Raw genomic sequence first — 15,826 nt, 5'->3', positions numbered from 1 at the left:
CCTTTCTTCCACTTTTTTTTTATTTTTTTAACTAGTAATTTCTCTGACAGCCTGAATGCTTCTTAGGGAAAATATTCTTACTGTATGATCTTAGTGTCTCTGTAGAGTACGATGAAAACAAATTGCTTCTTGACAGATTCCTGGAAGGAGTGACAGAGAACATGGGCCACCTCTGGTGTTGAAGTTTACACCATGTGAATCTCTGTCATCTTTCCTCTCATGGAGGAATCAGGTGATAGAATGATTTTATTTCTAGGACATGTTATTTTTAACACACTTCATATCTTTGAAACAAATGTATCTGTGTAATTTTGAAAATAAATGCTGAAGTACTTGAAGTAAATCAGTTTTCTTGGGGAAGATATTTTTTAAGTCCCTTTGAAGCCAGTGCAATTGGTGTAAATGAGTATTCCTGTCACTTATAATGAGGTCACAAATACACCTAGTAGAAAATTTTCTGTGCCTTTTGAATTCCCTGTATAACCACATTGACCTAGTAATTGCTTTTAAATGATAAAACCATTCCTCTTTCCCACTGCCTGTAAAATTACAAATAAAAAAAAATACCAGTGTCTGGAAAGTAAGATTATAAAGCCTTTGATATGTGAATGTATGGATCAAGAGGACATTTAGAACTCAGAAAAATATTGCTTTAGGTTTTAGAATGATAACTTGAAAATCATTTTAATTAAAAAAATTGCTAAATTGCTACTCACCAGATGTAGATCAACACATGTAGAATTGTGTTCACAAGCATTGACTATGCAGTCATCAATGTCTTGGTCACATTTCAATCCTGCATATCCTGGGTTGCACAAACAATAGAAGCCATCGACAACTGCAACAGAGATTGAACTTTAGTGCTAAGAGTCTTAACAACTGAATGTAGTAAATTTACTAAGTTCCAGTTAAATAGTATCTGGAAAAGATTAGGACCAGGTTTACTTAAATGGTGTGGACATGTTAAAAAATTGGAATAAATAAAATGTCATCTCAAAATACCTTTTAAATATGGAAGCAGATTCATGTTCTGAAATATTTACACAATAGAAATATTGTGATTCAAGAGTTATCAATGCGTTAAAAAGTGATGTTATAAGTAATGAGTAATTTTCTATCATAAAACAATCACAAAATACATAACATTCTAGCTTTAAAATGATATCAAAATAAGATATGGCAGGCAAAAAATATTTGGTTTATTGGTTGCTTTTAATGTAGTTATTGCTATTGTAAGGACTGCCTCATATTATACCACTATATTAAGAGAAAACTTACTTGAGTTAAATTTTTCTATGACTCTTGTTAAGAATAGCAAGATAATCATATGAATTCTGTCTCTTTTTCATCATTAGTAATCCAAATGGTGAAGAATCTTTAGAGTGCTCCATCCATATATGGAGTTCATGACAGAAGGAATCACACTTCTTGCAGGCCTGCATTTATTTGAACCTCAAAGGGGTCCCTGGGTTCTTCATTATCTCTGAGATTTACCATAGAATCTATTCTACCATCGTGTCTGTACACACAGCTGCTACTGTATTCATTAACTGCTTTTAGTCCTTCAGCACAGGAGCATTATTCATATACTAAAAGCTTCCCAACTTCCTTAGAATTCCTGCTTTCTGCAGCCAGTGCACATAGGGTAGAGGAACTCAAATATCTGCATGATAAAACTGCACCCCAAGGACAAGCTGTTCCCCTAAAAACTGGCACTTTGTCAGCATGAAGAACTTTCATACAGCTCATCTGAATTCCAGTTCAAAAATATCTCTAAACCAATGTAGACCGCATAGAAAACATCTGTAAATGTAATAGGAGATAGTCTTAGCTGGATAGAAGATGAAGTCACTCACCTTATTCCCAGATAAGGAAATATATACTTTTAAAGATATTTCATTGAAACTGATTTTTTTTTTTTATTTTAACCAGGAGAGTTTTAGACAATGATGAATTTAGTAATTTGGGCTCAGTTCTTTAAGATCTCATCTGAAACCAGTAGGCTGATTAGATCTTCTGCATATTTTTCTAAAAAATATACATTTCATGGAAGTTCGTAAATTTTTTTTTTTTTTTTTTTTGAAAAAGGATGTGAGGAAAAAGTAGAGAGATGTAGAAGCAGACAAGCATGGTTACTCAGTGCTTTAAGTGTGGACCCTATGCGGAAAAGTTGAGCAAGCTTGCTTAGTATTAGACCTTTGGGGATGTGCTCATAGTGAGAGGGCTATTTAACAATGACTTCCAGGATACTTGCACAAGTGACAGAGCTGAAATCCCTTACTAGTGCTAGGAGGTATTATGAGGCAATGGCCAAAAGTTGCAGCTCAGGAGATTCGAATGGAACTGGAAGAGTGTGAGAATTGCCAGAGTAGGTAATTGGTGGAATACACTGTAAGAATCCGTGTCTCTTGGGCTGCTGTTTGAGTCCACTCCGGCTAGCTATGGATGCCAGCCCACACGGTCTTACATGGACAAAAGCAAAAGACAAGAAATGCTCTTGTCCATGAGGGAATGAGTGTCCTGTTTATTGGCTTGGGAAGAGACACTGCAGGTTCTGGCTACCTTCCAGGTGGAAAAGAGGGCGTGACATTCCTGCAGAGGACCTCTTCCCCCAGCCCCATCCCGAGGAGGATGGGAGAGGGGGAAGAGGACCCGGCCAATGGGATACCATTGAGGAGGGGCAGGGAGAGGGGTACCCAGGGGCCAGACCACCAGGGCTATATCAGAGAGGTGCATGAGGGAAAGACCATGTGATGGGAGAAGAGAAATAACAATTTACGTTACATAACATATTCAGTACAAATTTCCAATCACCCAGTGAAAAACAACTAAATAAACTATTTAGTGCAATACAACAATACGCTGTCCCTCTTTGAAGGCTTTCAAAACTCTGCTAGAAAAATCCGTGACTGACCTGTTCTATCACTGTTAATAATCTAGCTTAGTGCAGGGTTGACTACATGACCTTCAAATGTTTTTCACCTTTCCAGTCAGCATTTTAAGATTCTCTGAAGATTACTACTATTTTTTTGTTCATTTTTTAAAACAAGTATAGAAAGTGTCAGATAGATATCAAGAGCCCTATAAAACTTTCAAATAAGTACTCCATACTAAACTTGGCCTGCCAATACAGACAGAATATAGTAGGGTAATCAAGTTGCTTTTAAAACCTTTCAGTACATCTTGCAATGAAAGATTAAGTTACACAGTTACATGCAGAAGGTAAACAGGCACACCCTTTTACATTAGTTAAAAATTAAACAGAATTTTTTCACTTATTAGAATTATGACATATAATGCCTGAGTGCTCCGTGAGCTTTTTTCAGCACCTGAATATTCTCTCATGAAATGCGCAATATAAGATGTTTTTGGTTAATTTAGGTATCAAAGGAGACAGCACAAATCTCATTAAAATTTCTCATTAGCTACAATTCTGACCCCCTGAACACAAAAACCCCAGTGCCAGGAGTTGAGGCATTTTGGCAAAAATAATCCTTCTGGTTCAGGCTGTGAAGCTTCAGACAAGCTGAATTTCAGTAAATTATCCACTGTTCTCCCCAGAGCAGCTCAGCAGCTGCAGACACTTCAAGAGAAAGGCTACCCTACATTAAAGTGAGTAACCAGACTGAACTCACTGTCATAGCAGTATCCGTGGAGGCAAGGGTTAGAGCTGCACTCATTGACATTGATCTCACAGCGTGGACCTGCAAAGCCCTTCACACACTGGCAGTGGAATCCAAGGGGAAAAACATCCAAATTCATTTCTTCTATGCACACGGCTCCATTCTCACAGGGATTGCTGGCCTCACAAGGCCTAAACTCACAGTTCAAACCTGAAAATGAAAACGGCAAAGCTGTCAGTGTTAAATTAATGAATATATCCCTGTCTATTATGAGCTTTATTTTCTTTATAACTGTGGTTAAAATCGAGTAGGAGGGTCTCAGAGGTACGCATATGTATATTGCCATGCAGAAACATCTATATGCTTGGTATTATTTAAATAAAAAGACAATTTATATTTTGTTTATATTACTTTATATGATACAATACATTTAAAATCTAATAGCTATGTCACAGGTTTTGATAGATAGATATATCTTCCATCTTTTCTCTTAACCCTTGTGCCTTGAACAGCTCAAAAATGAAATTTTTTAGAATGTAAAAACAATAAATTAATTTTGATTGAAGCTTGCTTCTTGCTATTTTGTCTTGATAACCTGTTGTCACAACTACCACGTGAATTGTTCATACATTAACCTACAGTAGTGAACATGAATAAAATATATGTAACATTGTATAATTGTTCTGCTTATCATCCATTACTGAACACAAGTTATTTTACTGAAAATATGTACTTATTTAATCATGAGTGAATACCTTCTTTATTTATAAAAATTCCATACAATAGAAAATCTTGCACAGTCCCATTGTATTCTTTCCTTACTAACACTCTTGTATAGCAGATTATGTACATTTATTTGGACTACCCAAGGAACTGTGTGATTGTGGATCTTGGGTCACAAATGCCCTCATCTAAATCTTTAATTTGCAAAAATTAGATAAAAAGAGATTTAAAGGTCCATAAATCGAGCCTTTATTTGTTAGAACATAAAACACTGTTTCATGTTTTCCAGTTCTGATAATGGCAATGAGGGAGGCAGAGACAGCTGATATCAAATGGGTTTGGGTTTGTAAATCTGCCTGCATTTTCAGTCAGTGCTGCTGGAGGCAAGTCTGTTCTTTGAGGCTTACTTTCAGACAGTTCTTAGTGACTCTGAGGGCTGTAACAAACTGTACACAAGCCCCTCTGAATCCCTTTGAAGCCTTTCCATAACTACTGAAGCTGTGTCTATCCCATGCTTTCTGGTGGAGCTTCCCAGGGTTTGCTGTGCTCTGAGCCTTCTGCACTTCCCCAGTGCCCTTGCCTCCACTATGGTTGTCCAGCCATTCCTTTTTGCAGCAGTTTCTCCCTGTCCCAAAAACCTCAGACAGGCTGTAACCTTAATCCAGTGAAGGGCATTGTGACACGACAAGACAAAGCGCCTGGCTAGTCATGTGGAAGATACAATCCACACAGTTGCATTAGAGTGGGTTGGTAGCTGACAGATGCCCATCCAGCCCACTCTGTCACTCCCTCTCAGCAGGCAGGTGAAAATAATAAGAGAGAAAACCTTGAGGACCACGATAAAAATGGGGGCATCATTTACAAATTACTGTCATGGACAAAATAGAAACAACTTGAGGAAAATTGATTGAATTAACTGTCAATTAGAAATAGCACAGGATTGTAAAAAGCAAACACAAAGATAAAAACACCTTTCCCCACCCCTCTTTTCTTCCCAGACTCAACCTCACTCCTTCACTTCAGACTCCTCTACCTCCCCCTTACCCATGAATAGCACGGAGGGATGGGGAATGGGAGCTGTGGTTATTCCATGGCAGCTCTTTGACCCTTACCCTTCTGGCTGTGTCAGTGCAGATCCCCCACAGGCCGCAGCTCCTGCCAGAAGCCTTCATAATAATGAAACAAACACTGTCTAAAATGTCAGCAGGATTGTAGGTGAGCTGACTGCTTACTGTGGGATGGTCATTTAAGGGCTGAATTCTAAATGCTTTTAATAACATGTACAACAAGTAGGAACAGAACTGAGGTTAAAAAGAATCCAACAACCCTTTGACCCCAGTAATGATGCTGACAAAAGAGGAAAAAACAACACAAGTTGTTCCCTGTCTTTATGCTTATGATCTCTCTGATGCAGGATGATCCTGCTAAAGACAGCCAGCACTTTCAGATCTGGAATTCATGAAATTACACAGCAAAAGAAGCCATATGGCTCATTGAGATTTTGCCCTCAAGTTTCCATATTTATATCACAACAGCTTGACATGAGTGAAAACCCTGCTGATTCCTAAAGTGGAATAACACAAATAAGCTTAACACATGGCTCACAATCCTAAATGGAAATGACAGATGATCTAGTAATGCAGTACTTAATTTTCTATACCTGGAAAGGCAGCTTTACCTTTGCATCTACCTTCTGTGCACTTCCTTTTCTCTTTCTATTCATTCAGGAGCCCATTTATCTGTTTTTCAGCCACACCTGCTTGAGTTCCTGCACATTGGAAAGAACTGTGCTTTGAGGAAAAGGTCTTTTAAGATAAGTCAGTGGGCTTAAGACAAATCCTTTTTCCCTTCAGTGCAATCTCTAATGGGAGCTAGCCAAACAGATTTCTGAGCTAATGAAAACCAGCTCACTGAAGTTTGGAATCATTATTGCGCTACTTGAATTTTGCATTTCTCTCAAGATTATGAACTCTATCATCTCACTGCCATTATTGCCAGTTGTTTCCTACCTCTACATCCTAAACTTCCTCTTGCTTATTCACAAATACAGAGTACAGTTTTCTCACCCTGCAATTGCTTAAAAAAATTGGCAATATGATTAATTACTTGTGTCTTTCCATGTTGTCTTTTCAGCAGAAGTCAGTGTGATAATATCCCAAGGAGAAATAATGTTCCTAAGTCTTTTTTCCTGTTTCATAAAGATGACTTCATAAACTTTTTTTGATCAAGCTATCTGTAGAAGACATCTACATGAAATATGTACATTTCTTTAAATGGTTGCCATTCCACTCTGCCTGATCTACTTGAGTGATGTATCAATGAACTTTTGCCTGTGACATTAATCAGATATTAACCTCCAGGGTGCTTATCTTCCTATCAGCAGTGCTGGGAAAACTCTATCTGGGCCCCCACAGTTTGTGCCCCTGCTGCTGGAGTCCCCTAGTCCCCTTTGATATGCTCTGGGTATCTGCTGGCATTTTCATTGGTGCTGGCATGGACAAGCAGCAAAAGCAAGGAAGCTCTGGTAATCAGCCAAACTCTGGTAATCTCTTCCCCACATTAAGATCTCTGGCATGCAAATAAACCCCATCCAAGATCAGGTCTGGTCCCCTGGTATCACTCTCCCTCAGAGGAGTGTTATCTGTCAGCCATTGCTTTGTTTTAGTGGTAGTGATGAGGATGCATGTGTCAGATTCAGCTTACTTGGCCTTCCAGATAAAACCCCTTATCCAAGTAACCAGAAGGAATCCTCTTCCAGCCTTCACAGCTGCAGAGTCTCTTTTTCCCCATGCCTGAGTGTATCCTCTGCCTACCCTGATCTTGTGTTCCCATCCTGCTGCTGTGGATATCAGGTTTTCTCCCTTCAGGGAGCCTAAGAAAAACTTATTCACCTTTCATTTTGTAATCACTGCTCCTGTGTAGCCTATTATTCATCAGGTCCTTCCCCTGGCTGCATGGAAACTAAACCAGGATGTATGGAGAGGAGCTCACTCTCCTCCTTCCTCCCATGGTGTTCTGCAAATAGGAGCATGAATCTTGCTCAAGGTAGCTCCCCAGAAGGGTAAGAATTTCAGTGACAATTTGTGTAGATTTGAAATTACACCAAAACTATTTCCTGACAAAAAATAGATTTTCCCCCTTTTTAAGGATTTAGGGAAAACAAATTGCTTCTTTCATTCTAACTATAATAGAGTGAAAAAAATAAATTAACCTGAAATTTATATAGAATGGTAAATGACAATATGGCCATAAAGAAGTTTACCAAATCAGGCTAAGCCACATGGAAAGATGTTAGTTGCTATTAATATTATAATCTTTTTAGTGACTTGTTTCAAACAGTATTCACCACCCTTGAATTAGATAGTCAATATCCTTTTTCTCCCACCCAGCTTTCATGCATAACATTGCATGAAAAATCTTTTTGTCTGCTACTGTCAGAAATGGTAGAAGTTTTATTCCCATTCCAACTAGAAGATTGGTAAAACAAAAAGATAATAAAATAATAAGACTCTGTCCATCTAACTGAGTTCTTTTCTCTGAATCAATTAGTTTTTTAACTATCAGTCTTGAGAGTAATAAGATTATTCCGTTACTCAAAGAATCACATCTGTTGATATTATCTGAATATATTTTTGTTAAGCAATTAGTTATCAATGCTAATCAATACAAGAAGCAAGAAAACAAGAAAATAAAATTGGATGAGTTAATGTAGAATTTTTTTTGAAAATATTCACACAAAAATTAAGGTTAGGTAGGAGTAGGTTGCATAGGAGTAGGCAGTAGCGGTTGCACACTTGCAAAACAAGTTCACTTGCTGCTGCTGCTCTAATATCAACATTTTTTTTTCAAAGCTGTAAAAAAGATGTATAATTAAGGATAAATCAAACAGCAAATATGCTGTAAGTTAATTTTTTAAATAAAATAGCTTAATCTTAAAGCAGTTTTTATGTTTTCAGCATTTTCTCTCTCTTCTAAATATTTGTTAAAGAATTTCTGAACAAATATTTTTGTATAAATGTTTTACTGTAGCTGATTGATTTCAATACATCTATTTTGTTCTAAACATGAAATTTTCACTTGATCTGAAAAGTTTGTGAAGCAGCAGGTCTGTGATTGTTTACAGAAAGTAATTCTGTGCCAGGAAAACAGTTAATAAACTGTCTTCTCTCCATGACATATCAGAATTTTTAAATTCAGAGTAAAGAGGTAATGTTCATTAAACAGTTTAATGAAAAAAAGAGAATGTCCAACAGATGAAATGTGAAATAATCCATCACAGAAGTTCACTGATTTATTAATAAGTTCAGGTAGTCTTCACAACTGTGCTTATTTCCTTTAGACAGATTTAATCTTTTCGTTTGTTTAATTCTTGGCTACATTTTATTGATTGCAATAATAGATTGTCTTTAATGGGCAACTAAAGGCCTCTCTATTAGAATGAACCTGAATAAACCTCAAAAGTATATGCACAAACAATTAAATTAAACAGCCTGCTGAAGGACAATTTCCTTTACAGTAGCACAATATATTGCAGTAAGTATTATATGTATTTATCTACATTTAAGCATATACTAATAGCATATAGTATACTTGTCTATGAGCATACTATATATGAAACAATTAATAGTTTATTTGGAAAATATTATCTTTTTTTGGTTTAGGAGTGAGAAGCATATTGCATGTTTAGAAATTTCATTCAGCTGATATTAATGAGTTTCCTTTTCTACTGTATTTGCTTATAATACTTCTAGAATAGAATTTCTAAATATCATAAATAGATACTGAAAATAGATTTTATTTTGCTGAAATAGACCATCTTTTAGGGCTATTGCTAAAAGTCAAAAGCTTAATTTATAAAAATGACATAGAAAATAAATTGCCTGAAATAAATTTCTATTTCTTTATGTGAAACTACTGATATTTGTTTGTTTTATTTGCTCAGCATAAATGTGTACATGAAATGTTTTGATGTGTAATACTGAAGTTTCCTATAATCAAAAGCGACATCTCTGCAATGTTGTTATTCTTTAGGAAAATAATCTAATAAATAAAACATTTGCTACTAACATTTTATGTAATGAAATCTGACAACAGTTTTCAAATTCAGCATTTTTCTGTAAAAGTATGGCCTGCAAAATGCATCTCATTTCAGACTGATGGTACAATTATGACAATATAGTGAAAATAAAATATCTACCAGAAAAACAAGTGTGTCATTTGAATGACAGTTTCTCAAATTATAACAAGAAGTCTGGTAATGGTGTTAAACACACATTCATGAGGACAAGAAACTTTCAAGAGCTAGCAAGCAGGTAGCAGCACCAGCACTGTGGTTTTGTGATCACAACATCACTGGAATGGCATTGTTTCAGTCCTTTTTAACTTTTAACAACAGAGCTGAAAGACTCTTCTAACATTGATATTAATCACTACTCTTTTCCAAGATAAATTAGACAAATTGAATTCTTTATAATAAAAATAAAAATATATTTAGTTATGGGAAATAACCCAGTGTTCAAAGGCACTATAAAGTTATATAAAGACATGCCTGCCTATCTATATGAAACTTACTGGTTTTCCCGAGATTATCCATTTGAAACGAGTGAATACAAAAACTTTAATTCATAAGTTATTTGATCACTTCAGAGAAATATGTGGTTTTGTTTTCAACACCTCAGTAAGCTCTTGCTCCCAAAGGCTTTCATAGACTTTCCATAAAATCCCAGGAACACTAATGAGCACGAAGTTTGATATCTAAAATCTGATTTCCTTGCAACTGTAAATATTAAATGTCTTAATGTTAAAGATAAAACTGTCTCTACTAAAAGTTCAAAACTTTGAGAAGCTTAGATGTACCTCTAAGCTCGCCATTATTTTAAAAATTGCCTGATTGCCTTGATCTGCTATGGGACATAAGAAAACATTTCCACAACTGAGACGATTAAAGGCTAGTAAAAGTAAATAAAAAACCCCTAAAAGTACCCTGAAAATGGGTAGGAAATAGAAAAAATAGGTGAAGCATGCATATTTTTACATTACTTGAAATTAAGCTGAGTATTATAATATTTTAAAAACTTAACAATTGTTTTCTTATACTTCAAGTTTATTGCAAATCCATTCTTTTATTTGGAATCCAAATTCTACTTTCCATTAAAGGATTTGGTTCGAGATTCTGTGTATAAACAATGAAAAGACATTTTCTCTGAAATCCATACTAATTGAAAATCATATGCTTTTTTATTTTTAATGGAAGAACATTTGAAAAAAATACTTAGCACTTTTCAAGTAAAAATACATATTCTTAATTATATATGATAATACAGAGCATGCAACAGTGCTAAAAGAGAGTGAGAAAGACCCACATCACAAATTTTAGAATGAAGATCACACAGAGGTATATATATTATTGCTTCATACCTGTATAAATTTCTGTAAAAATAGAAGAAAGCAGAAATTGAATGTATTATTTAGATGCAGATTTTTTTTAAAATATGCAAGTTTATAATGTATAAACAATGAAGAGATATCTGTATCCACATTTGTGAATTTCACATTTCACATAAGAACCTGCTTCACTCTTTCTCAGAAACAAAAAGAAGAATTCCACAACGGAAAACAATTAATAAAAATCTATTTCAGACTGAAATATATGGGAATGCTTTTCTTTTAATTCTTTATTTTATCTGCAATAGCATTCAACTGAAATTAATATTAGGTGTGGAAAACTTACTGAAAAATTGTATCAAACTTATGTTTTCCTTATGGCTGAGGACTTGTGGATGTTAATAATGAATTGCAATAATGGCTGCCTTTCGTTCTGGTGGTCAAACTCTTCTTTGTTCCAAGATCACACTTTAATTTTCTTAAAATTTGAGTGATTAGACAGATATTATTTATAGCATTTGATACCAAGATTATAATTTTATTACATTTAGGTTTTCTATTGGCAGAAGACCCTATGCCATAAATAGGCTCACTATGTAGAAAAATGAAGCTAAAATCATTTGCATCAATAGTCAAAAAACCTCTTTGAAATTCAGTAAACTGATCTTTGAGGAGCAGCAATGCCTTCAAAATTTGCAGGGCAGCCCTGGAAAAGTTGACCATGTTTCAGGTCTTTAAAAATGGTGGTTTGCACATACTTTGTGGAAAAATAAGGGCCAGATTTCCATTTGCAATGATTTGAACTTTTATCATCTCCATAGCTTAATTCTGCTTTCCAAATAGAGATCTTGAACACCATTCTGGCAGAATGACTGATGAAATTCAAACCCCTTATCGGCTGTAGGTGACTGGATTTACACATGAAGTATTCTCAGATTACTCATGGCTGTAAAGGCTTAGAGAATTTTTCTTGTGGATCAAGATGTGTCCCAAGGTGCAAACTAAGAGCAGAGTTGAAACTGCAGCACTTACCTTGCTGAATCTGTATGGACAGACTTAAGCAAGCACGGTTTTTAGCGATGCCTTTGTGTTCTCAGGGCTGTTCTGAAAGGCCACAGCTCTCCTACAGACCTTGGCATAAGGGCCAGACCCTTGTGGATATCTCACATACCCAAAAGCCCCTAAATAGACATCAGAAATGGCTAGGAAAAAAGCTTTCTCTCTGAATTGTTTCATTTTGGAGACAGAAGCAGATGAGAATATTCATTTAGATGGCAGCTTTTAGGAACAATACAAAACGGAATAGAAATATCAGAAAAAAATTCCAAAATCCTGCAGTGACTTCATAAATGAGCCAAAAGCAAGTCCCAGCTCCTACTGATTTCCATTCAGGCATTACATATCCTTTATTGTTCAAAGGCAATGCATGTTTTCTTGGTAATATAGCCCAAATATGAGCACTCTGCTTGTCTTCCCTCAAAAAGCTCCTATGTGATGCAGACTGCCCTTCATGTATCTATGCATCAGTTTCATTTTTTCCCCTTAATAAAATTTTATTTGGCTCTTCAGTGTCAAGAGAGTGGCAAAACAAGATAAAACCTGATGTTGAACAGAGTATAGTGGTTTATGGTCTAACACACAGTTATGCTAGAAAGAGCCAGAGGTCTTGCAAACCTGCCTGTTTGCAAGGGGCTTGGCACAGGAAAGACTGAGGTTTGGCCTATGAGCACTAGAAAAGTAATTGCTCCATTATCTCTACTCCAGCTTTTTGCCTTCATGAGCACTTATGTTTCTTACTTATTATCTGTTTTGTAATTAGCTGTTCTCATAATAGAGTGTCCTGTGATGAAATCTTCATTATTACTCTTGTTTTTTCATAGACTTAAGCTTTTTGTTTCTGCTGAGTTTCCTTTCTTACTAGTTTACTTTCTTTTGCAACATGTTTGATGGTCAATTACCATTTTTGCTTTGATCTTAATTGGAACACATTTGGAGACGTGTCATTAAGGCTGCAAGAAATAAGTAGACATTTCCTCAGAACTGAATTTCAATTTTCCTCTACAATTGCGTATATTTGGTTTAAAAGGTCATACCTATTAGCAACATCCAGACAAAATACATGCAGTGCAGTTTTTGAAATGAGTCATGTAAATAATTTGGATCAAACAATAAAAATCTTTGCTCCATTTATTAAAAACAAGTTACTAAACAACTGGTGTTTTTTCTCTTTTGTTTTAAAGAAAAAAAATCATGCCAACTCTCATAGGACTATGACATATTTAATATACAGTCTCTAATTGAAACTAGAATTTTAATGCTTCCTTCCTTCCTGAGCTTTCTTTGGGAAGAGCAGATTACTGGCTCAGTCCACGTGTCACAGAAATGCTGTTAGTTTCACCTTTGCCTTAAATACAGGTGTAGAAAAGGGGGAAAATTTGCAGTCCTGGTGTTGGACTGCAAGATCTGCTCTTAGTTATCAATAATACCAAAGAAGAAGAAAACAGTCTTTTAAGTCTTACTTTATCTTCTGTAAAAATGAGCTGGTCTAGAAACTGTAGTGAGATCATTCACCTTGTGCATGATAAGAATGCTGAAAAGCAGCTTGCCTGATACAGGGGAAAACTCTCTCTGCTACATTCTCAGCAAGGACTGTTGCCTAATAGTTGTGAGTAACTTCATTGATGTGACTTAAGAATGTTGGCATTTCAAAGCTCTGAACAATAAGGTACCATAAATTACTATGAACTTGACAGTTAAAAGAATATTTGAGTATCCTCAATGTTCTTTCAAAACACTAAAACCACCAATAAAACAGCATAGATATAAATACAGACAAAGCTATAGCTTTATTAATTGCAGTGGTTTTGAATATGTTTGAATTTTTAATGGGACAGCATAGTGTTTTCTGGCAGAGCTAGGGGAGCTTTCATTCTACCTTCTGTGAAGTTGTTAGGACCCCTAAATGAGATACAGCCTAATCATGTTTCTCACTCCTTCTGCTCTCTGCCCAAGGACTTAACATCAATTCTCTAATAGCTGTGATTCTGTTATAGAAAGACTTCATTTTTAGAATCAATATCATAATAGAAAAGTTATTATAATAACTTCCCAGCTAGGACACTCTAATGGAATCAAACTCTCAATAATATTAACAATATTAAAATATTTTGTCTAGCATCCAAATCAAGTTTATCTTCCTTCCTTCTCCCAGTTCCAGTTGCTTGTCAGCAGCAAATGCAACAGCTTCTCTCTCCTCTGTTTCTGAAGAACTTAAAAATGTCCACTGATAAAAAATTTTTGATATACACAACTATCACTGTTGTACCTCATTTATGATACAAAACAGGTCAAAGTGGAGTCATTTCTGAAATGTTTATTTTCAGGTACTAATATATTACAACCAGGCAGAAGCAACTGTACCAGACATATTAAGGATGAGTCTTATATGTAAAGAACATCATACTGCAGTGCATGTGAGGGGCAGCACAGCCATTTCAGCTTTAAAGCATGAGGTGTGATAATGACTTGTACTAAACAGCTTAGTGGCAGAACACTGCTGAAAGCCAACAGAAACAAAGAACTGGACTTTTATAAGTGGATTGTCATGTTTGATTAATTAAAACATATTCACAAAAAACATACAGTACTTCTGGCATAGATAACTATTATAAATGGCAAAAGCATATTATACAAACCTAGATGCTATATTTTTTTCTCTGTTTACCTTAGTCACAATACAGGCTCAGAGGGGCTCAGTAACTTTTAGGATTTCTGTGGTATTACACAGGAATCTCTTTCTCTTACCAGATTAATAACTTACTATGGTATAGATTTTATTCTCTTAATCAAATCTTGAGCTTCTCCAAATCAAGGTCAAAAGAATTATGATGTAAAAGTACAGGGAATATTAAGTTCATTATTTTGTACCATATCATGACTACAGGTAAAACTTGATAATTTTGGAAAAGAGAAAATCAATTTTCAACTGCACGAGGACAAGGAACTTGAAATAGGATGAAAATACTTCAGCTATCATACTTAGTAATTAGAACATTATTAGATGTTGACAAGGTTGTTATTTCATATCTGAAAGTCTTATAGGTTCATTCAGTTTTCTCTTGAATTATGCATAGGTGGACTGCTAGTACCCTCAAGCTGTTAGTCTGAACATTTGGAAACTCAAAGGTAGTAATTTCAGTGGCAAAAATTCCAATGAAATACTAGAATTTATAGAAAGACCATGATCTACACTGCATGGGAGGAAATCTACTCTCAGGGGAACACTGGTAGAGAGGAATGAATAAGTTTTGTTAGGGTTACACCAGCAGCATCAGAAGATAGAATTCTCCATTGCTCTCTATTCCCATTTTGAAAATTGGATTTTCTAAAAAAGAGTTGGTGCCCACAGGAGAAGTAGAACTTCATTCACATATCAGACATGTAAAGTCTCACAACCTGGACTACAGACATGTGATGAAAAATTTAGCTATATATCACTGCCCAAGTATCAGTTTTCTTAGAAGCTTTTGATGACTTCCATCATTCTATGCAACCCAATGGAATGAGTTAAAACATTTTTTCTAAGTAGACAAATTTGTGCTTTGAAAAAACCAAACAAAGAAACCCACTGCTCCTCCCAAGAAAAATAACAGAAACTATGAGCACACCTTAATTGAATTTCTGATTAATTTTCATATTTATATAAAACTTGTATAAAAGTTTTTAAAATATAAAAGTGTCAATTCAGGATAATATAAAGTTTGCCACACGTAAAAAATGAATAGCAGCTATCTTGCTCTCAGAAGACTTGAAATGGCAAGAAAGCAAAACTTTGCTTAAAATCATGAGGAAATTAAGGGGAAGAAAAAAGAAAAAAATCAAAACTTTCTGGTCATAATCTTCCTTAGTCTTCTTGTTAAAATAAGCAAATAAAAATAGTCAAGGAAATAAAACCAAAAGCAAGATAATTGTATGTAAACCAGTTTCTATATATAGAATAAATTTCTAGCTTAATCTGACACACTGTCTTTTGTATGAATGCACCTGAATGCCCAAATCATGCTCTGAATCATCATTCCTTATTTCCACATTCTATA

General features: G+C 35.3%; 1 protein-coding gene across 1 annotated transcript in view; it reads right to left on the bottom strand.

Moving 5' to 3' along the window:
• EYS (eyes shut homolog) overlaps nucleotides 1-15,826 on the bottom strand; it is a 704,955-nt gene that overhangs the window by 473,459 nt on the left and 215,670 nt on the right. The window contains exons 19-21 of the mRNA XM_054280634.1: nucleotides 10,764-10,775; nucleotides 3,636-3,833; nucleotides 717-838 (exon numbers count right to left, since the gene is read on the bottom strand). Coding sequence (XP_054136609.1) covers nucleotides 717-838; nucleotides 3,636-3,833; nucleotides 10,764-10,775 — 332 coding nt within the window. The remainder of the gene's footprint in view (nucleotides 1-716; nucleotides 839-3,635; nucleotides 3,834-10,763; nucleotides 10,776-15,826) is intronic.

This window comes from Melozone crissalis, unplaced genomic scaffold, assembly GCF_028551555.1.
Source record: "Melozone crissalis strain CALT ecotype California unplaced genomic scaffold, PUWL_Pcris_2 ptg000027l_1, whole genome shotgun sequence".
Taxonomy (NCBI): Eukaryota; Metazoa; Chordata; class Aves; order Passeriformes; family Passerellidae; genus Melozone; species Melozone crissalis.
The sequence above is the reverse complement of the archived record's forward strand: the minus strand, read 5'-3'. Positions and strand labels throughout refer to the sequence as shown.